Source organism: Prionailurus bengalensis, chromosome E4 (assembly GCF_016509475.1).
Source record: "Prionailurus bengalensis isolate Pbe53 chromosome E4, Fcat_Pben_1.1_paternal_pri, whole genome shotgun sequence".
NCBI lineage: Eukaryota > Metazoa > Chordata > Mammalia > Carnivora > Felidae > Prionailurus > Prionailurus bengalensis.
In genome coordinates, this window is record NC_057360.1 from 41,951,869 (window position 1) to 41,974,926 (window position 23,058).

Sequence of the window (23,058 nt, forward strand, 5' to 3'; positions counted from 1 at the left end):
TATTGTCATGTAAGGCAGGGATGGGACTGGGATTCTAATGTGCCTTCTCACTATGAAAGGAGATTAAAAGCCCAAGAGCGAGGAGCCCCCGGACTGCTCTGACCTGGACTGGCTGAGGCTCCCACACCAAGCTGGTAGCTGGCAGAACAAGCCTAAGAGGAAATAAAAGGTGCCTGCAGTCCCATCCCTTTACTGTCAAACGTATGCTTTCTTAGTAGCAGCACTGTATCCTTTACCCAAGTTTGGTAAAATGTTGCCATCAAAGGAAGTTCTGTTGAGCCACCAACCCAGAGGGGATCTTGGGCTCCTACTGTATCAAGAGTAATGGATTTAGATATATTTGCACACAAAAGCGTTAGAATATATGCTAAATTAGTGAGAGATGATTTTGCAGGAATGAAATTAACGGAGAGCTAAACGTTCTTCAGTTCTGTGTTATTTAAACATTTTAAAAACGACTCATATGTATTTCTTTTATAATCAGAGAAAAAAAGGTAAACACATTCAAATTGGAAAGTAAAGGATAATGTTAATAATGAAGTGGCCAGATGTTTTTTCCCTTTCCATACTCCAACCGTCATGAACTTTGTAATGAGCATGAATTATTTTTTCAATATAAAAACATAAAGAAACCCACCCAAACTCAATTTCACCTCTTCAAACAAAAATAAATGCACAGATGCTTCCACGCTGCGCGGGGCAAGTAGTTTATTTCTAAATTAAAACTATACACGGTTGAGGCGATTTATTCATGAAGCAAATTCTTTGGTAAGAATATACTGAGGGCCTACTGTCTATAGACACAGTTCTCGCGGCTTTCGCGCTTATTACCTCACTGAATTAAAAATGAAAAGAAAAACTTTTTTTTTTAAACCAAAGACGGTTTCAAGAAACCCGTAAGTAAGTTCCTGAAACGCGTTCCTCGCCGGGGAAGTTACCCCGCGTCCTAGCGCCTCCCCTCTCACGTGACCCTGCGACTCGGGGAAGCCATCTTAAGCCTCGCCTCACAGAGGAAACTACATCTCCCAGAATGCTTTCTCTTTGCGTCGTGCTGGCACTTTTACTGGCCGGGTCCTAGAGCTGAGCCTGTAGCCAGGCGCCATCTTTGACGCTGGCAGTCTTGGATTTCTGCTGGTGTTGCTGCTGTGAGGACGGCGGGCGGTAGCGGCTAAGAAAGAAGAAAGACGTGGCAGCAAGCGGGAGTCGGGGACAGTGTCGGCGGTTCGGTAAAGTTTCTGTTCTCTGGTAACTAGACCCGTTTTTTGATTCCCGGTGGCTCGGGGCAGGGGAGGTGGGGGAGAGGGCGAGGGGAGTGGCCGCGGCCTCCCCTCGCCCCCGGGTTGCGGCCTAGCCCGGGAAGTCAGAGCGGGTCCTTTGGCCCCGCCGTAACGACCCCCCCCTTCCCCCACCTCCGGCCCGCCGCCCTCGCCGGGGCGAGCTGGGAGCCTCGGGCTCCCGCTCACAGTTCCCGTCCACCCCACCCCCACCCGCTGCACCCCACCCCCACGGCGCCTGCTCCTTTCCCAACAACCTTCCTCCCCTCCCCCACATCCGGTGTTGGCGAAACCGTAGGAGCCCGCCGCAGCCCCGGAAAGCCGGCTTGTTCCCGACTCCCGAAGAGAGAACTGACACTAGATCGCTTTCTTCGCGACAACAGTTTCCCCAGTTTAGCGGTTCCCCACTGCCTAAATCAAACTGAGTGCCAGGAGCTGAATTTACCTACTCTCATTCCTCTCCAGGGTCCCACTACTTGGGAGACACTCTCAAACTCCACATACAGAAAGCCACCGACCTTAATCCGGTATCCTACACCCCTTCCTTACCTTAATTAACTCCCACCCCAGCCCTCCGCATCGGAGTCAAGAACAACAGGGACACTTCCGTTCTCCTTGTAGGATTGATGAAACCGTAATGAAGAACACCCCCTAAGCTCCCATAATCGGTGCGGATTCCTATGGGGAAGGCCCATGTTGTTGACATCTTGCAGGCCTTGGTTCTGGACCTTGAGAAGGAGGCTGTGGAACTAGTGATAGCGATGCTTTTTAGGGTAAATGTATGTAGGTATTGGGGGCAGGGGAGGGATCAACCGAAAAGCAATGAAAGTGGTTTACAGCTCAGATTTCAGTTCTTGCTGCTCCCATAGAGTTCAACTCGTGAGTTACTCCTTTACAGGCAGTAAAGCTTCCCCAGTCTAAAAATGTGGCAGAGCGAAATTTGGATTAACTCTTGATACAAACAGTAAATTGAAAATGCAGCTTGTGAACCTTACAAATTTATGCTCCCAAATCCCTTTTTTTTAGCCACCCGCATTTTTAAAAATTGAATTATTGTTATTTAGAGCTGAAAGAGCTCAATTAGCGTATGCTGTTAATGACCAGTATGTGGAGTTTGCTTTATATTTCCCGGATTTGACTTTCTGGGTTGTATTGTCAAATCACAGTCCTAAATGATGAATGTTGAATGATGCACTATGTTTTTGTTTAAGTGAGGTTTCCTGAAATTAAATAATTTCAGAACTAAGGGAAATTGATGTTGCTACCATGACGCATCCTAAAAATACACATTTTAAAAGCTGAAGGCATTTCAAGCAGAGATAGTTCTTGATGAACCAGAGAGAACATGGACCTGGGATTTGGAAGACCTGGCTTCTAGCTGCTGCTAACTCTATGACTCTGGGAAGGTGGCCCTCCGTTCCTTTTTTCTATAACACGAAGAGATTGGACTGTTTGAATTCAGATTCAGAACTCAGAAGCTGGAAGGGATCATAAAGCCCTATAAGAAAGAGTTTGGGAATGTTCTCCATTGCTGTCACTTTTCTTCCAAAAATAACCTGGCTTGGAAGTCATTGTTCCAAAGGGAATTTGATTCCCCATAGAAATTGGAGACAAGGTAATGCGATTAGAGAGGAACAGCTGTATTTCTGCTTGAGTGATAAACCCACTAAGAGATTCTGGTACGAATTTTGGAGACATAAAGAGAATGAGTGTATGTACCTTAAGCGCACCAGTTTCCTCGCTCTCTCCTGGCCGAAGATGCAACACTTTTAGCGGTGCTGGGATTCTGGGATGTGTTCCTATTAATTCTAACACAGATGAAGATGATGTAGTAGAGGGGAAGATGGTGGCCGAAGGAATGGATAAGGAGGCAAAATTGCCTGCTAAAAAGAAAAGGAAGAAGGGTTTACGGATTAAGGGGAAAAGGCGAAGAAAAAAACTGCTCCTTGCAAAAAAGTTTAGTAAGGATTTGGCATCTGGGAGGCCTGTTGCGGATGCGCCTGCTTTATTAGCTTCCAGTGCCCATGAGCAGGATGAAGAAAGTCTTTTCGAGAGCAACATAGAGAAACAGATCTACCTACCCAGCACCAGAGCCAAGACCTCCATCGTGTGGCACTTCTTTCACGTTGACCCCCAGTATACCTGGCGAGCTATTTGTAACCTCTGTGAAAAAAGCGTCAGCAGGGGTAAACCAGGCAGCCATCTGGGGACCTCTACTCTACAACGACATCTGCAGGCAAGGCATTCACCTCACTGGACCAGGGCCAACAAATTTGGAGTCACTAGTGGGGAGGAGGATTTTCCCTTGGATGTGCCTTTATCTCCCTCTTCTGCTGGAAGCAGTGGAAGCTTTGAATATATCTCTACTGATCCATTAGATGAAAACAGAATGGGTAAGAAACGTGATAAATCGGTATCTGATGCCCTGAGGGCAGAAAGAGGGAGATTTCTCATCAAAAGTAACATTGTCAAGCATGCCTTAATTCCCGGGACAAGAGCCAAGACATCTGCGGTTTGGAATTTTTTTTATACTGATCCGCAGCACATCTCAAGAGCTGTGTGTAATATATGTAAACGGAGCGTGAGCCGGGGTAGGCCAGGTTCTCACTTGGGAACTTCAACGCTTCAACGACACTTGCAGGCCACACATCCCATCCATTGGGCCGTTGCCAACAAAGACAGTGGTGCGGTTGGGAATGGATTAGATGAGACTGAGACTGAGAGAAATGATCTCTTAAGCGATCCTCTGCATGGAGAGAAGTCTACAGGCAGCCACAGTTTAACAGCCGAGGACCTTAGTGACTCTGATTCAGACGAACCTCCTGTATTAGAGGTGGAAAATAGTAGAAGATCTGAGAGTCCTAATCCTGTTGCAGAGCAAGACACTCTGACCCATGCACAGGAGAGAGAGACAACATATTCTGAAAATTCAGTCTCAAGTCAAATAAGTCAGGCAATTATTCAGATGATTGTGGAGGATATGCATCCTTACAACTACTTCTCAACCCCAGCCTTTCAGAGGTTCATGCAGATTGTGGCCCCCGACTATAGATTACCATCTGAGACTTACTTTTTCACGAAGGCTGTACCTCAATTGTATGATTGGGTCAGAGAAAAAATTTTCTTAACTTTGGAGAATGTTCAAAGCCAAAAGATCCACTTGACTGTGGACATCTGGACCCACGACCCATCCACGGACTATTTCATTGTGACTGTACACTGGGTCTCTTTGGAAACTGCACCTTCTAGTAATGGCAGGACCCCCAATTTTAGAAAGTGGGCAGTACTTTGTGTGACAGGTTTGGCCAAAGACTGTTTGATAACCAACATTTTACAAGAACTAAATGACCAGATTGGTCTGTGGCTTTCTCCTAATTTCCTCATTCCTAGCTTCATTGTTTCTGACAATTCTTCTAATGTGGTACATGCAATCAAAGATGGTGGTTTTACCCACGTGCCGTGCTTCCTGCATTGTTTAAACATAGTCATTCAGGACTTCTTCTGTGAGCACAAAAGCATTGAGAATATGTTAGTAGCTGCTAGGAAAACCTGTCATCATTTTAGTCATTCAGTCAAAGCCCGTCAGATACTGCAAGAGTTCCAAAACGATCACCAACTCCCGTGGAAGAATTTGAAGCAGGATGAAACTGGCCATTGGATTTCTACCTTTTATATGTTAAAATGGCTCTTGGAGCATTGCTATTCAGTTCACCATAGCCTTGGCAGAGCCAGTGGAGTTGTGCTCACCTCCCTTCAGTGGACTCTAATGACTTATGTTTGCGATATTCTGAAACCATTTGAGGAGGCCACCCAGAAAGTGAGTGTCAGGACCACAGGATTGAATCAGGTGCTACCCCTAATCCATCATCTACTTCTTTCTCTGCAGAAACTCAGAGAAGATTTTCAAATAAGAGGTATTACTCAGGCGCTCAATCTGGTGGACAGTTTATCTCTGAAACTTGAGACTGATTCCCTCCTGAGCGCCATGCTCAAATCCAAGCCTTGTATCTTGGCTGCTTTGTTAGACCCTTGCTTTAAAAACAGTTTGGAAGACTTTTTCCCTCAAGGTGCTGATTTAGAAACTTACAAGCAGATCCTTGCAGAAGAAGTTTGCAACTATATGGAATCTTCAGAGGTCTGCCATATTGCGACTTCAGATGCTTCTGGTCCCTCAGGCATCGTAGGAGCTGATTCGTTTACCTCATCTATAAGAGAAGGCACCTCCAGTTCAGGGTCTTTTGATAGCTCAGCTGCAGATAATGTTGCCATTGGAAGCAAAAGCTTCATGTTTCCTTCTGCCATAGCAGTAGTGGATGAATACTTCAAAGAGAAGTATTCAGAGATCTCAGGAGGTGGTGACCCTTTGATTTACTGGCAGAGGAAGGTGAGCATATGGCCAGCTTTGACCCAAGTTGCCATTCAATATCTAAGCTGCCCCATGTGTAGTTGGCAATCTGAATGTATCTTTACTGCAAATAGCCAGTTTCATCCAAAACAGATCATGAGCCTGGACTTTGACAATATAGAACAGCTGATGTTTTTGAAAATGAACTTGAAAAATGTTAACTATGATTATTCTACATTGGTTCTGAGCTGGGATCCTGGGAATGAAGTTATTCAAAGCAATGAAAAAGAAATATTACCTTAATTTCTTTTTCCTTTTTCCATTTGAAATGGGCAACTTGTTGCTATGTTACTGTATCCGAATTGCTATAGTTGTTAAACATAGTTACACTAATTATTCTTAATACACACATCTGGGGAAACCTGAAAACACAAAGAGTGCTGAAAATTCCTCAGAGGTAATAATGTTGACAAAGTGAAGATTAAAAATTTCACAGTAGTAACTCAATATAGCTGTCACTTGAAATTTTGTTTATACCAATTAAGAGAGAAAAGGTATTTTTTAACTTAAAAAATATAGTGCAGCATTGAAAGGCTTTAGGCTATTTCTGGCTGGTAGATTGAATTGTAATTGGTTTTAAGTAAAAAAAATTTGTCCCATCATGGGAAATTTGATTTCTCTGAAACCAACGAAATTGAAGGGAAAACATACTAAGCTGGTATTCCTCCCCGTCTCTCCCATTTTTCTGTTCCTTTAAAAACCCTCATCCATACTTACAAGTTGGCAAAAACAAAACTCAAGAAATTTGGAAATTTCTAATTGCCTCCTCATACTGGTCAGCTTTATAATTTCAACTTACTGAGTGTGATAGAGTTACCCTTTATATTTAGGGATTGGATCTAAGTAAAAGGGGAACATTAGAAAACAATTGGGAAAAATTACTAAAATTACTTTTAGTCTTTGAGTTGCCTTTTTTAAGCTTTATAAAATAGTGGGAAAACAATAAAGATTGTATGGGTACTTTTTACACATACGGGCAAATGACATAATAGGTTTACAGAAATTGAGAAAGATTGAATGGGAATTGGAATAAAAGCCCCAGGAGCATACTTTTGACAAATGCAGTGTCCGTGTCCCAAAGAATGTTTCTCATTGTAAGTGATCTTGAGTGTCTTAAAATACATATGCTGAATGATCCATAATACTGTATTCTTAACTGTGAGATTGGTTTTTGGCTTTTAATCTTAGCTAAACATAAGCATTCAGTATTTTCAGGTGTTAGGAATCACTGCCTCACTGGTAAAATAAGAGAATTGATCTCAGTGACCTTTAAAGTCCCTTTCCACTCTCAAAGTATGTTTCTGTGGTTGAGTGGGAGGCCAGAGAATGATGACTTTTAGTGAAAGTCTATTACAAGTTTCAGACTGAATAACTAATGTAAGATCCCAATTTTTCCTTTTTTTCATTTTAGATTTGGGGATATTCCCTGCCCAAAAATTTCCTGGAAAATTGACTAGTATTAAGTGTGAGTAAAAGGTGTCCACTTTTTTTTAAGTTTTGATTTTAGTTTTGTCTTGGATAGTATTTGGCAAGATTTAGCCTAGAAACTATGTAGTACTTATTACATGAGAATCAAAATTGCTTTGTTACGGGGCTGGTTTCAAAATTTAGAACTCATTTCTCTGTATCAAAATTGTTCTTTTTTTGTTTTTGGGGTTTTTTTTTGTTTTTTTTTGTTTTTGTTTTTTTTTTTTAATTCTTAAATGGTAAATGTACCATTGTGCAATGAAATTTCAACTCCCAAAGTTTACCCTTTTACTAACTGGAGTAAATGAATAATTACAAAGTCTTTAGTTGTAGCCATCATTTGTAAAAAAAAAAAAAAAAAAAAAAAAGAAAAGAAAAAAAAATGAAACCGGGCTGCATAAGCAAGCCTTTGCAGGGCCAATATTGAATGTCATGCCAGTGACACTGGTGTTGCTGTAAAAGAAGAAAAAAAAAATCTTCCCTCGGATAGAAGCTCTCTGTATTTTGACAGTCCCAGTTCAGGATGGCTATAATGCTGCTCTGCCTTCTACAGCTTGCTGCACCACTCTGTAGTTACTCGATAACTATACGTTTCTATCTTTTTTGGTTAAACACTCCCTGAAGATGATAAAGACGATAATGATGTACATACATCCGTATTAGTATTATACACATTGATACATGTGTAAGGATCTCCCTTCATGTTTACTCTGTGGGCTGGGCGAAATTTAGTGTAACATATTGGTACACATCATGATACTTTGGTATAAGAGTAAGTTCACTATTTTTATAATGAACCCAAATCTGAAGGCTTTTATAGTGTATTTTAAAAGGGAAAACTTACCCAAATGTTTTATTTCTACACGTTTGTGTATATGTGTGTGTGTGTGTATAAGCCAGTTAGTATGTATGTATATGTATATTATATACATAAAACACTATATTTTTTCATACAAGTATGCTTTTATTATACAGATAATAAAGATGGGGGAAGGTTTCTGTTTTTTTCTTAATAGGTGAAGAAATCTTGAAGACCAGAAATTGGATCTTATTGAATTTTGGTGTTCTTTTTCTTTTTTCTTTTTCTTCTTTCTTTTTAAATTCTATTGTTCGGCTATGGAAGATGGATTTTTTTTTTTCCCAATAATCTTTTGAATCTCAAGTTCATCTTTAAATGAACTCTCTTTTTGTTGGTTTTTTGTTTTTGTTTTTGTTTTTGAGGAGATAACTAACCCTAGCTGTCTCCAGTCTGGCAAAGGTTATTCAAATGGACTTAATCTCCCAGTAGTTGGGAGATGTTTTAAAAACACCTCCTGTGTTTGAATTGTGGCTGAGAGGTTTCCTTGGCAATGTGAGGAGGAAAATTCTTTCTGCCTCATTATTATTAATTCATGGATTGAGTGTTGGTTCGACCTACAGGCGTAATAGATTGGAACTCAGTGAAGACACAGAGGTTCCTGTTGAGAGCAAGCAGCTAATGTAAGTGTGGGAATGGGGTTTTTCTTATTAAGGGAGTGAACATTTTTGTAATTTAAGGCATAATTTTCCTGGGTCAGTAAGAAATTAAAAAGCCATTGTCAAGCCATTTTTTCTTGTAATTATTTACAAGCTTTTGGTTTGGGGATGGAAAAACTCCCCCCCCCCTCCTTTTTTGATAATACATGCACATTATTAAAAAAGTAAAAACAATATACCACCTAATAGTAAGAGGTGATTCCATGTCCTCTTAAAAAAGCACTATCAGGGGTGCCTGGGTGGCTCTGTCGGTTAAGCGTCCGGCTTCGGCCTATGTCTCCCATCTCGCCGTTCCAAGTTCGAGCCCCGCTGTGGGCTCTGTGCTGATGGCTCAGCTTGGGGCCTGTTTCAGATTCTGTATCTCCCTCTCTGCCCCTTCCCCACGCATGCACTGTTTCTCAAAAATAAAATAAACATTACATTTTGTTTTTGTTTTTGTTTTTGTTTTTAATAAAGCACTATCAAAGGGTGCCTGGGTGGCTCAGTCAGTTAAGCATTGGACTCTTGATTTCAGCTCAGGTCATGATCTCATGGTGAGATCAAGCCCTTCATCTGGCTCTGCACTGGGTATGGAGCCTGCTTGAGATTCTCTGTCTCTCTCCCCCTCCCCTTCCCCAGCTTGTGCAAGTGCTTTCTCTCTCTCTCTCTCTCTCTCTCTCTCTCTCTCTCTCTCTCAAAAACACCATCTGTAGTTTATCATGACATAGTTCCATGTCCCTGCACGTAGATCTGCCTCATCTGTTTTTTTAATGACGTGATAGTGTTCTTTTATATGGAAGTGCTGTAGTTTAAGATCTCTCACTGATAGACATTTGGGGCTTTGCCATTAAAAAAAATAATAACCGTCCATCCAATTAATGGCCCTGTACACACATCTGTGTAAACTCTTTCCCTAAAAACAGTTTTCAGATGTGAATTAATACAATTCTCTAAAGAGGGTGTACTAGTTTACGTGAATAAAGATGTTTTTTGAATTTGTAAAAGTTCTTTTTTTTTTTTTAATGTTTATTTATTTTTGAGACAGAGACAGAGCATGAACAGGGGAGGGTCAGAGAGAGAAGGAGGCACAGAATCTGGAACAGGGTCCATGCTCTGAGCTGTCAGCACAGAGCCCGACGCGGGGCTCGAACTCACGAAGTGTGAGATCATGACCTGAGCCGAAGTCGGCCGCCCAACCGGCTGAGCCACCCAGGCGCCCCTAAAAGTTCTTGATACATCCTTTTAACTATGGTGATGCTAGGAAAGGTTCCCCCCCACCCCTACTCCAGGCCCAACCTGAGCCTATTAAAAACATATCACTCATTTAGGGGCACCTGGCGGCTGGTTAACCGTCTGACGTCAGTTCAGGTCATGATCTCATGGTCTGTGAGTTCGAGCCCCACACTGGGCTCTATGCTGATAGTGTAGAGCCTGCTTCAGATCCTCTGTCTCCTCTCTCTGCCCTGCCCTTGCTCGCTCGGACTTGCTTTCTTTCTCTTTCAAAAGTAAATAAACATTTTTTTAAAAAATACCATGCATTTATTTTCCAGTGCTTGGTTATATTTTTTATATTAATAATGTAATCTAGAACTAGCCTATGATCCAGCGATCACACTACTAGATATTTACCCAGAGAACACAAAAATAGTAGTTGAAAGGGACACATGCACCCTAATGTTCATTGCAGCATTATCTGCAATAGCCAAATTATGGAAACAGCCCAAGTGTCCATTGATTGATGAATGGATAAAGAAGATGTGGTAAATGTATACAATGGAATATTATTCAACCATAAGAAAGAATGAAATCTTGGCCATTTGCAACAACATGGATGGAGCTAGAGAGTATTATGCTAGGGAAAATTAGAGAAAGACAAATACCATGTGATTTTACTCGTGGAATTTAAGAAACAAAGGTGGGAAGAGAGACAAATCAAGAAACCAACTCTTAACTATAGAGAACAAACTGACGGGTGGGGGAATGGGTGAAATAGGTGATGGGAATTAAGGAGTGCACTTGGGATGAGCACTGGGTGACGTATGGAAGTGTTGAATCACTTTTGTATACATGAAACACTGTTCATTGACTAATTGGAACTTAAATAGGAACTTAAAAACCAAAAATGTAATCTAGGGATTATACTAATGTGGCATTGCCTCTCCGTCCCATAAACAGGGCAGCTGTCCTTTTTGCCGAGCACAGTTATCAATTTAGAATCTTTATTAGTATAGAGCTTTAATTAGCGAGCTAAAGCCTCTTAGGTCTCTTTGCTTTTATTACCCTGGAACCTTTTTGTATAAAGCAGAAGGTTTTTTTGTTGTTGTTGTTTTTTCAAATGGGAGGCCAAAGTTTTTTAAATTTCAAGTGCCACTTTTTTCATAAGTCACATTTATCCATGGACTTGCTTGAATTCTGTGGATCTTACATTCACTTGTTTGGGAATATTACATTTAAATGTTCTGTTTCACATCTGTAATAGCAATAAGTCTTGTTTTTTCTTTTCTTTTTAACGTTTGTTTATTTTGAGAGAGAAAGAGCACGAGTAGGGGAGGAACAGAGAGAGAATCCAAGCAGGCTCCTTACTTTTGGAGACTTACTATCTAAAACTTCCAAGTCCCGAGATCTTGAAATGTACTTTGAAAGGACATATCTATGGTCATAATCTTCCTTTTAAATTCTGGTGCATAGCATTTTGTCTTTCGTCATTTAGAGATTCAGATGATGTCATGTCAAGTATGATTTTCTTTGTTGTCAGTCTGCTTTTTCCTAGAAATCTGTGTGATTCTATCTTCACTCCTTGGAATTTGACATTTTCAGCTTATCTCTGGTACAGTAGAGATATCTTTAAGTTTTTTTTAAGCAATCTGTACACCCAGCGTGGAGCTTGAACTCACAACCCTGAGATCAAGAGTCACACACTTCACTGACTGAGCTAGCCGGGAGCCCCAGTAGAGATGTCTTTAAGGAAATTTTCTGCCTGGCATTTGATGAACCCCTTTTAATTTACAGACTCAGGTTCAAAAAAAAAAAAACAAAAAAAACTCAAGTTTATTCAGTGTAGGGAAATTTTACTGTATTTTATCATTAATCTCTACCAATTCCATTCTTTTTTTTTTTTTTTTTTTTTAAGATCTTCCATTGTATAGAAATTTAATCTCCTGGAATTATTTCCATGTTATATACATTTTCTTGTGTTGATGTCTTTCCGCATTCTAGAAGATATCCTGACGGTGATACTGTACAATTGAGTTGTGTTTTTCATCAGTGTTTATTCTGCTTCCTGTTCTTCTTTTGAAATCTCGGGGGAAGAGGCTAGAAATTTGCGTTTTCTTATTTTTTGCACTTTCTTTTGCTTCTCCTCTGTTTCATAGCAATATATTCATTTGTATCAAGCTGTGTCCTTAGCATGAAGATTTTAAAAGAATTTCTTTTTCCTACATTAATTCAGGAGTAGGATAGGAGAGTTACTCCTCTTGGCTTCCTTTCACTATTGAAAAGTAACCAGGTTTTTCTTGGCATCATGAAAAGTTTTTTTCTTTTAAAACTTAAGAAATTTGGGGGCGCCCGGGTGGCGCAGTCGGTTAAGCGTCCGACTTCAGCCAGGTCACGATCTCGCGGTCCAGGAGTTCGAGCCCCGCGTCGGGCTCTGGGCTGATGGCTCAGAGCCTGGAGCCTGTTTCCGATTCTGTGTCTCCCTCTCTCTCTGCCCCTCCCCCGTTCATGCTCTGTCTCTCTCTGTCCCAAAAATAAATAAACGTTGAAAAAAAAATTTTTTTAAATAAAACTTAAGAAATTTATCAGTGTGCATCTTGGTTTTAGGTCCTTGCAAAGTTGGGGTAGTGCTGATTACTGTCAAGTTTTGTTTTTTTAATCTCTGGAGATGGTTTTTGTTCTGTTTGGGGCTGTTTTCTTGAATAGCAGTTATATTCTTTTTTTTCCCCCTAGTGAAAGTTACAGAAGTTCAGTGTGTAAAACAGATATATGAAGGAACTGTTCTGTTGAAACATTAGTAAGGCAGTGCCCATCTACTCAACGTTCAGTCTCCGTGCTCTGTGCCCCTGTGAGGGAGTTTTGCAGAGCCTAACTAAAACAAACAAAAACCACTGTAATTTGCAACAATTCATGCTGTTTTGCTATTACTTCTTAAGTACCATTTTGTTTGATTGGGATGTTTTCAGGAATGAAATTGACCCCTGAACCTTTTATTTTCCTTTCGAAAATTTTTTTCTTTTGTAAAACATTGTTATTCTTGTCTCATTAATGCTTTCTCTTTTTGTATATGTATCATTGTAATTATTTGGATATCCCTTAGAGACTTGATCCCATTTGAGGTAGTGTTTTAAATTACCTTTTGGTGTACCTGCTATGACAGAATGCACTCCCCATGTTTAGGGTCAGGGGAATCCTACTAGTGGATCAGTGAGGTGCTATGAAAGGTCCAATCCTTGTCCAATTCTGTAGTGGATCTGTGATGGGCAGGCCGGTTAGGACAAGACTTAAATTTTTTATTATGTCTGTGTTGCATTGTATTAGAAAATTTAATGTTCTTATGAGCATAAAATAAAATATAATAAATAGCCGCCTGTAATCCTGCCAATCACCCTGGTGGTAACTACTGTTAATAGTTTGGTCTGTGTTCTTCCAAACTTCCTGTTGCTTCATCTTCACCGACATTTAGTGCTGTCAGTGTTCTGGATTTTCACCATTCTAAAAGGAAGTTGCAATTCCCTAATGATGTATGATGTTGACCATTTTTTTGTGTGTTTATTTGCCATCTGTGTATCTTCGGTGAACTGTCTTTCTAGATCTTTTGCCCATTTAAAAAAAATACGTATTTTTTTTGAGAGACAGAGCCTGTGTCCTTGAGTAGGGGAGGGGCAGAGAGAGAGGGAGAGAGGATCCCAAGCAGGCTGTGCACTGTCAGCACAGAGCCTGACACGGGGTTCAATCCCACCAGCTGTGAGATCATGACATGAGCTGAAATCAGAAGTCTGACACTTAACTGACTGAGCCACCCAGGCACCCCTTTGACACTTAACTGACTGAGCCACCCAGGCACCCCTTTGTGCCTGTTTATAATTGGTTTGTTCATTTTCTTATTGGTGAGTTTTAAGTGCTCTTTTTATATTTTGGATACCAGTCCATTGTGAGTTATGTATTGTTGCTTTTTTTAATGTTTATTTATTTTTTTTTTTTGAGAGAGAGACACAGTGTGAGCAGGGGCTAGGGAGCAGAGAGAGAGAGAGAGAGAGAGAGACGGAGACACAGAATCCAAAGCAGACTCCAGGCTCCGAGCTGTCAACACAGAGCCCAGTGTGGGGCTCGAACTCATAATGAGATCATGACTTGAGGCAAAAGTCGGCCGCCTAACCAACTGAGCCACCCAGGCGCCCTTCAGTTAGTTAATGTTTTGCAAAGATTTTCTGCCAGTCACTTGTCTTCCGTTTTCTTTTCTTTTATGTTTATTTCTGAGAGTGAGAGAGACAGAACACAAGTGGGGGAGGGGGAGAGAGAGAGGGAGACACAGAATCTGAAGGAGGCTCCAGGCTTCAAGCTGTCAGCACAGAGCCTGATGAGGGGCTCGAACCCATGGATTGCAAGATCATGACTTGAGCTGAAGTCGGACACTTAACCGGCTGAGCCACCCAGGCACCCCCTTGTGTCCCATTTTCTTAACGGTGTTTCCACAGAAGCCTCACCAGAAGCACCTTTAACATTCATATTTCCCGCAGCAGTTTCTTCTAGGCTTTTCTATGGCGTGCCTCCAAACTCTTCTAGTCTCTATTCATGACCCAGTTTCAAAGCTTCTTCCACATTTGTAGGTGGTTTTTCAGCCACACCCCGTTTCCCAGTACTCAAATCTGTATAATGCTACATATTATCACGTCACGTGGAAATACTATAACTTTTTAAAACGACTCCAGTTTTTGAACATGTGGGTGTTTTTTTTCATTATTAAAAGCAAAGTGATGGTGAACTTGATTGAATATTTATCTCGGGATAAATTCTAGAAATGAAATTGTGCATCACAGCATATGCACATTTAAAGGTTTTAGTATATGTTTAGTGGCATTCTTAATTCCTAACCTAGGTTGCTGATTTCAAGGCTGGTTTTTATTGTGGTCTGCTATTCGTGGATTAGGATTATTAGTGGGAGATATGATTGAGTTTGATTTCATTTCAAGTTGTAGATCAGTGTTTCTGAAACCTGGTCTTCTGGTGTATATGAATTTATAGAAACCCTTTCCGAATTCTGGCAGGTGCTCTTACCGTGTGTTTTTATTTCTGTAGAAGCTTTCTTGATTACTTCACTGTGAGGGCCAGGGTATGGCAAGAGCAGAGGGTGGGGTGTTGGTAGTTTTGTGTATTTTATGGAAGGAATCCCAAGGACGACTTGCACCTTGTTATAATTGGTGTGCAACTCTGTTTTTGTCAACCATGATTTCTTTTTTTTTTTTTTTTAATTTTGCCTAATTTTTTTAAGTTTATTTTTGAGACAGAGAGAGGCCATGTGTGTGAGTGGGGAAGGGGAAGAGAGACTCCCCAGCAGGCTCCACGCCATCAGCGTGGACCCTGATGTGGTGCTGGATCCCACAAACTGAGATGATGACCTGAGTTGAAATCAAAAGTTGGATGCTTAACCCACTGAGCTACCCAGGCGCCCTGGTGTGCAACTCTTTAGCCATCTTAATTCCATAAGCTAGCTCTACAAATGTATTCAGGGGTAATTGTTTCATCAGTTATTCTAGTGAGACAGCTTTTCCCACCTACTTGTATACTTTTGAATTAAAAATGCTTGTGAAAATATTGGGACTTTTGTCAGATGAAAAAAACCTAGTTTGTCAGACACATAGATTTAGCAAATACCTTGTGTAAAATAACGTAAATCCCATCAATAATCTAAAATTAGATTATTGGGCCACCCGGGTGGCTCAGTTGGTTAATCGTCCACCTTTGGCTTAGGTAATGATCTTGCAGTCTGTGAGTTCGAGTCCCTCATCGGGCTCTGAGCTGACAGCTCAGAGCCTGGAGCCTGCTTCGGATTCTATGTCTCCCTCTCTCTCTGTCCCTCCTCTCTTGTGCTCTGTTTCTCCCCCCCCCCCCCACCAAAAATAAATAAACATTAAAAATAAAATAATAAAATGTAGATTATTTATTGAGTTAGCAATGCTTATTTTATGCTGAAGTCATGTAATGAGCACCGTAGAGAATACGAAAGAAGGGCATGGCTATCCTTAACAAAAATTTTACATTATAAATGAGAAAGTATAATATTCACATAAGAATAAAATACTAACCAGTGCTCACTAAGCCCTGCACAGGTAAGGACATATTCATGCAGTTAAAATTTGGTTTTAACAGTGTGATCTCAGTCAAGGTGATTTGGAGGAGGAAGTTGGCAGAATTTATCTGAAGTACTTTAATTCGTTGTCCCCTCATTTTAGGATTGCATTTTAAAGACGATTTCTGTGATTGAGTGGTCTTTTGGAAGATTAAACCCATTTCAAGAGGACTTGGAGCTGGTCCTCGCCTTGAGGAAGCAGTGGCTTGTTTTCAAGAAGCCACTTCTAGTCTGAGGATCTACCCAGCATGCCTAATCAAGGAGAAGACTGCTATTTTTTTTTCTATTCTACATGTACCAAAGTAAGAATTGGCATCTCTAAATCAGTTCTTTCTACAGTTTCTCTAATAAAATTTGATAAGATTTACCCAGTATACTAAGTTTTTATGTTTTGTTTTCCTCAACTGTTTATTGTCTGCTGCCTGCTACCATTGTTTAAAAAGAGAATCGCAGTCCTGGGAGACTTCATCGTTCGTCCTTGTTTTTTCTCCTCTCGTATGCTCTTCACTGCCCTTCACGTTCTACAAAAGTGGAAACGTTTACAGCGCATAGGCGTCACTCACTGTTCTCTTATTGATCATTAATCTGTTCGGGGCGATTTCGGAATGAGGAGCGCTTTGGCCCAGCTTGCAAACTTTGATTTTATTTACTTTGCGTTAAATGAATGTGTGGGTTGTATTATACTTCTAGAAACTATCGTGGGTTGAATTTGACTTTTTTTCTTCAGATTTCCTGCTGAGTCATCAAGCCATTCTTCTAAATACGCTTTTGCAGCATTTTTTGCTTTTTCTGTGTCCAGACTTCCTGTTTTTCTGCTTTTCTGCGGCTTCATTGAGATCTATCCACTTTTCTGCGCCTTTATGACTAATTCTATAATTGTATATGTTGTTAAAAAAAAACTTTTTTAAAATCATCTTGGTGCTGTGTTTAAAATGATCAGTTTTGAGCAAAGCCCTGATCACATAGCAGGTTGCACAGCAGTAGTGTTCTGTTTAAGATATTACCGTTGTATAAAGTATATAATGAAGCATAGAATTAAACTGAAATCCTAATCTATTAACTTTCTGATTTTCCGTCAAAAGCTAGTTACACAAGTCAAGATGTATGAAACGGTTTTGAAGAACTGTGAAATGTATTTTTAAAGTGTACCACTTTAAATACTCCCACTTATCTTTTTGAACCCCATCTCTCAGCTTATGTCACTTATGTTATAAAATCAGATGAAGGGTACTGTCAAGGAAATGATAAATTTTTTGACCTCAGATTGTTCTTGTCTTCCCCCTGCACTGTTTTCTACCTTGCCTGTCTCCTTACTCCTTTGTGTTTGTTTAGATGCCAGGAAACTGTTACAATGAACATTTCACGTAGGCTCTGTTTTGGTACCACAGTTCTTTTCTGTATTCTCTTTGTTTACAGGGTGACAGCTGTCCATTCCGTCACTGTGAAGCGGCACTAGGAAATGAAACTGTTTGCACATTGTGGCAAGAGGGGCGCTGTTTTCGACAGGTGTGCAGGTTTCGGCACATGGAGATTGATGTAAGGTTTCGGTTTGTACTGTAATATGTAGTCTGGTGTTGTGATGGGCCAATGCAAAATACAGGGGGGAAATGACATTTTATGTAATATGCAGGTTACATTTTTTTTTTTGATGAGATAGTGAAATTTCTGTCATAATGCTCACCTAATAACTTGATATTTTGGAGTATTGGTATCATTTTCTAGGAGGCAGTTTGGTAATCTGTCGAAAGCGTAAAAATTTCGTATGTGTCACTGGGGAGTATTTTTGTTTCTGTGTTTATTTTAAAACCACCTCAAACTTAGAGGAAAGCTGCAAGTACAGTATAAAATGTTTTTCTGAGCCACTTGGGAGTAAACTGTCACCTCCAAATACGTTCACGAGTATTTCCTACAAACAAGAAGGACATTCTCCTACATAACCATAATACAGCCATCAAAATGAGAAAATTGGGGCACCTGGGTGACTCAGTCAGTTAAGCATCTGACTTGATTTCAGCTCAGGTCATGATCTCGTGGTTCATGAGACTGAGCCCCGCATCAGGCTCTGTGCTGACAGCGTGGAGCCTGCTTGGGATTCTCTCTCTCTCCTTCTCTGTCTCTGCCCCTCACCTGCTCTCACATACACATGCACATGTGCTCTCTCACTCTCTCTCAAAATAAGTAGATATCTGTTTTTTAAAAATGAGAAAATTAACATTGGTCTATTACCTTCATTTAATCCAGAAACCCCATTCATGTTTTGCCATTGTATCAGTTACATCCATTAACGCAGAAGGAGCAAGTCCAGAATCTAGTGTTGTATGTAGTTGTCCTCGCTCTCATTCTCCCTCAGTCTAAAACAGTTGTTCAGTCTTCTTTACTTTTCATTTGCCTTGACATTTTGGTAGGTATAGGCCAGGTATTTTCTAGAATGTCCTGCAGTTTGGGTTTGTCTGGTATTTCCTCATTACTAACTTGAAGTTATGTATCTTTGACAGGAGTATTAGTTCTTCTCATTGCATGTCATTAGTGACACAGTCCTATAGTCTTTAATTATCCCATTACTGGTGATGTTAAATTAACCCTGATCCCTTCATTAAGGTGGTACCAGATTGCTTCACTATAAAGTTTTTCTTTTTGTAACTAATATGTATTTTGTGGAGAGGTACTTTGAGACCCTGTCATTGCCCCATTTCCTACCAAACTTTCCGTTTTTTCCACTTAGTTACCCATATTTGTGTGAACTCAAGGTTTTCTCTTTTATTCAATGTGTCACACTCCATTACTGTCATTTTTTTTGATCAAGTTGACCCAGATTTGCCCTTTAAGCTGACTTTTGTGTCCTTTTGATATTCACATCATTCTTTGAACACCTTTTTGCTTTCTAGCCTAATAAGATTTTTTATTAGGCGCATCCTGTATTTTTCCTCCTCCAGCCCTGGAATCAACCATTTCTCTAAGGAGCCCTGGATCCTATTAGTGAAGAGTGCTATATGTATATAGAAATAAGATTTGGGTAGCTCCTGGAGTCTCACTGCTTCCAGGCCTGCAATGGACAGAACAGGGGAGTATATAAGTGTATTCATATAGACACATTTACCTCATTATTTTTTATGTCTGTGTATTGAATCAAGAGTTCACAAAGATGCCTTCAGTTCACCAGCACTGCAGGGTTTATTTAGTCTAGGCTCTCCTTTTCCATACTTGTAACTCTCTTTTCCAAAAGTAAGAAAGTCGCTTCCCACTGTCCTTAACATCAGCTGATTTTATCAGTGCCCTGGTTCCGTAAGCCAGTGTCATATCACAGCCTCCTCCTTCCTCTCAGGCTCTGACATCACACATGAGGCTGCTGTTCTTCCACAGGGACATCTTGCTCACCTTGTGTTGGTTCCGACAACCCTGTAACAGGCCTTGTTCCTTGCTCCACCGTGAGGACCTCATCTTCACCATGCTTGGACCCCAACATACTGCTCCTCTCCCCGCGGATGCCCTTTTCACACCTTTGGTCTCTGATATCTGTGTTGGAGAGCCCTCCTATGTGAGATGCCTACTTTCTCACCCTGTGTGTATTCGGACTCTGTAGCAGGTCCCCACTTGGGAAGAACCTACCTTCCTTACCCTGCTTGGTCATTGCCCATTCTCCGCTGGCCCTCCATAAATATACACTCCCTATCCTACCCTGGGATCCCTTCTGCACGGAAGCCTTGCTCACCCTGCTTGGGCTCCATCACTGTGCTGGCCACCCTCCCAACTGCTTCTGGGTTCTGACACCTTAGGCCAGTTCCACCTTGTCACGTGATGCCTTCCTCATTCAGTCAGGCTCCAACACCCTGCTCTGGGCCACATGCCCAGCGTGAATGCCTACCTCTCATCTCTCGGCCTCACCTAATGCCCTTGGACTACATTGTTTGAGGGGAGGTGGAGAAGGAAGGAAGACTGACCATGCACTTTATATGCCTGGGGTTACAGAGATACTCCAGGTAGGTTCTAGATTTATGGCCTCTTAACTGCATTCTGTGCTGCCTATCTTCCAAAGAGCAGGGAATTCACTAAATAAATTCAGAGAAATACTCTGCAGCTTTTGAAAATTAATGTAGTACTGGCAAAGTATAAATTGGCACAACTCTCTAAGAGGCGTGGTGTGTCAGAGTCTTTAAGAACATCTACATTTAGAGGGAAACCTGGGTGGCTCAGTTGGTTAAGCGTCAGACTCTTGGTTTTGGCTCAGGTCGTGATCTCACAGTTTGTGGGTTCAAGCCCCACTTGTCATGCATGCTGACAGCACGGAGCCTGTTTGGGATTCTCTCTGCCTCTCTCTCTCTCCCGTCCCCTGCTCATGCTCTCTCTGTCTCTCTCAAAATAAATAAATAAACCTGAAAAAAAAATTTACATTTAGATATACTCTAGAACTCATCAGGAGACTAAGCATATAGTTGTATTTCATGGCTAAGATTTATTACAGTGATGGGGAGGTACACTGATTATAAATGAAAAAAAGACACAGGCAGAGTCTGGAGGAATCCATGTGCGGTTCTCTTTAATGATCTCCCTCTCATGACGGGTCACACAGAGCACACACTTCCCTGGCAGTGAAAGTGCAGCACTACGTGTGGGATGTTCCTGCCCAGGGAAACCCATTAGAAACTCAGCATCCAAGATTTTTAATGGGGCTAATCGTGTAAGCACCCTCTACCTATCACATTCCAGAACTCTAGACTCCCAGAAGGATGGCAGCCTAAGGCATGTTATTTGCACAGTCTAGGCACCGTGATCAATTAACTGACTAGAAACATTCCAAGAGCCAAGTTCCCACATGCCAACCAAGGGCCAACTTAGCAAGCAGGCTACTTAGGGATAGCAGTCTTTGGGCTGTATCTTCAAAAACACTGTATGCTGGGGTTTTGTTTTGTTTTGTTTTGTTTTTGTGTTTTTAGCTTTGTGTCATCTGTGCTCATATGTGCAAAAGAAGATAGATGCAGAATTACTCATAATTTGTAATGATAAGATATGTGAAACAACCTAACCCTCATTTAAAATAAATTTGCTACAATTAGGAGCGTCTGGGTGGCTCGGTCGGTCAAGCGTCTGGCTTCAGCTCAGGTCATGAGTCTCATGGTTTTGTGGGTTCGAGCCCTGCGTCAGGCTCTGTGCTGACAGCTTGGAGCCTGGAGCCTGCTTCGGATTCCGTGTCTCCCTCTCTTTCTGCTTTTGCCCCATTTGCACTCTGTCTCTCTCTCTCTCTCAAAAATAAATAAAACATTAAAAAAATTTTGTTAATAAAGTAAATTGCTACATTCATACAGTGGAGTATTGGACACCTGTTAAAATTTTTTAAAAGGGAAACTTTATTGATAAGGAAAGATTGAGATATATTGTCAGTGAAAAAGCAAGGGGGTAGAATAAGGTGCATAATATGCTACCATTTGGTAAAAAAAAAAAAGAGAAGAATTTATATTTGTTTTTCATTTGCATATGTATTTTTTAAATCTCTGGGGGTATAAAAGAGAAACTTAAAACATGGGTCGTCAGGGAGTGGGGACAGGAATGGAAAGGAGAGTTTTTACTGTAACCCCCTCTACATGCAGTTGATTTTCATTATTCATGGGTTCCATGTTTGCAAATTCACCTACTTGCTAAAATTTATTTGTAACCCCCAAATCAATACTTGTGGTGTTTTCATGGGCCATCTGCAGACGTGTGCAAAGCATTGAAAAACTTGAGTCACGTGACCTACACACTCCCAGCTGAGATGGAACAAGGTGACACTCTGCTGGCTTGTTTTAGTTCTCGTACCACTAGCAAGTGTCCTTTTTGTGGTCTGTTTAAAGCCACGTGTTTTGCATTTTTGTCCTTTTTCTTGGTGATTTTGCTGATTAAAACGGTTCCCAAGTGTGGTGCTGAAGTGCTGTGTAGTGTTACTAAGTGCAACAAAGTTCTTAAAGTGCCTTATGTAGAAAATACCTGTATTAGATAAGCTTCATTCAGTTGTGAGGTATAGTGCCCTTGGCCTTGAGTTCTGTGTTAATGAATACACTAAAAAAGGTGTCTTTAAACACAAACACCCGTTCAACCGTGCTATATTGATTATTTGATAAAAATGTGACCAGAAACTTGCAGGAACCTGACTAACTTAAACTCTGTATTTCCCAGAGGAGCAGTCGGGTTCACTATTAGCTAATTTAGTATTCGCAGTGACTTCATAGAATCAGCTGTATGTCTTTGGACCATGTGCTGTATTACCTTTTAAATATTAAAAAAAAAATCTGTACGAGAATGTTACTAGGGAGGATCTGTTGCTAAGTGAAAAGTGGGTACACTTAACATGGAATACTTTTAAGTTTTTAAGTATACATGTAGACATTTATAATTTTTCTTCTTCTTTTTTATTTTTAAATAATAAACTCTAGACCCAACATGGGGCTTGAACTCATGACCCCAGAATCCAGAGTTGCTCTACCAACTAAGTCAGCCAGGCACACCTTTAGTTATAGATACAGATATAGATATATATTTGGAGAGAGAATTCTGTATTTCTTTTTGGGTAATAGCATAGCAAGCATCTATTACCATTTTCCAAGTGGTTTTCATTGTGTATTACTTTTCATTTAGAAACAAAATCCAGTGGGGTGCTTGGGTGGCTTAGTTGGTTAAACATCCAACTCTTGGTTTCAGCTCAGTTCTTGATCTCGAGGTTCATGTGTTCGATCCCCACATTGGGCTCTGTGCTGACAGCTCAGAGCCTGGAGCCTTCTTCACATTCTGTGTCTCCCTTTCTCTCTATCCCTCTCCCGCTTGTGTGTTCTCTCTCTCTCTCTCTCTCTCCAAGATAAATAAACTTTAAAAAAAATTTTTTTTTTTAACGTGTTATTTTATTTTTTAAGAGACAGAGAAGGACAGAGCACGAGCAGGGGAGGGGCAGAGAGAGAGGGAGACACAGAATCGGAAACAGGCTCCAGGCTCTGAGCTGTCAGCAGAGAGCCCGCCGCGGGGCTTGAACTCATGAACTGCGAGATCATGACCTGAGCCAAAGTCAGACACTTAACCGACTGAGCCACCCAGGTGCCCCATAAATAAACATT

General features: G+C 40.9%; 2 protein-coding genes across 23 annotated transcripts in view; both read left to right on the forward strand.

The window, feature by feature from the left end:
* Positions 1–1,062: 1,062 nt before the first annotated feature.
* Positions 1,063–23,058, forward strand: part of ZC3H11A (zinc finger CCCH-type containing 11A) — a 44,047-nt gene continuing 22,051 nt past the window's right edge. The window contains exons 1-7 of one of the 22 annotated variants that reach the window (XM_043567628.1): positions 1,094–1,226; positions 1,740–1,801; positions 1,896–2,047; positions 7,091–7,144; positions 8,566–8,625; positions 16,086–16,284; positions 17,399–17,518. In XM_043567628.1, the coding sequence (XP_043423563.1) occupies positions 16,231–16,284; positions 17,399–17,518 (174 nt within the window). In that variant the 5' untranslated portion in view covers positions 1,094–1,226; positions 1,740–1,801; positions 1,896–2,047; ... (1 more) ...; positions 8,566–8,625; positions 16,086–16,230. Of the gene's footprint in view, positions 1,246–1,739; positions 2,048–7,090; positions 8,626–16,085; positions 16,285–17,398; positions 17,519–23,058 lie in introns of all 22 variants that reach the window. The other 21 variants (XM_043567635.1, XM_043567626.1, XM_043567623.1 and 18 more) reach the window with 21 other exon arrangements.
* ZBED6 (zinc finger BED-type containing 6) lies at positions 2,054–6,126 on the forward strand. The gene has a single exon (XM_043567618.1). It carries the CDS (start codon positions 2,980–2,982, stop codon positions 5,920–5,922), a length of 2,943 nt encoding a protein of 980 aa, XP_043423553.1. The 5' UTR covers positions 2,054–2,979; the 3' UTR covers positions 5,923–6,126.

Bases quoted from the DNA above. Each gene is read 5' to 3' on its own strand.
- ZBED6 (XM_043567618.1), top strand. From the start codon at position 2,980: ATGAGTGTATGTACCTTAAGCGCACCAGTTTCCTCGCTCTCTCCTGGC.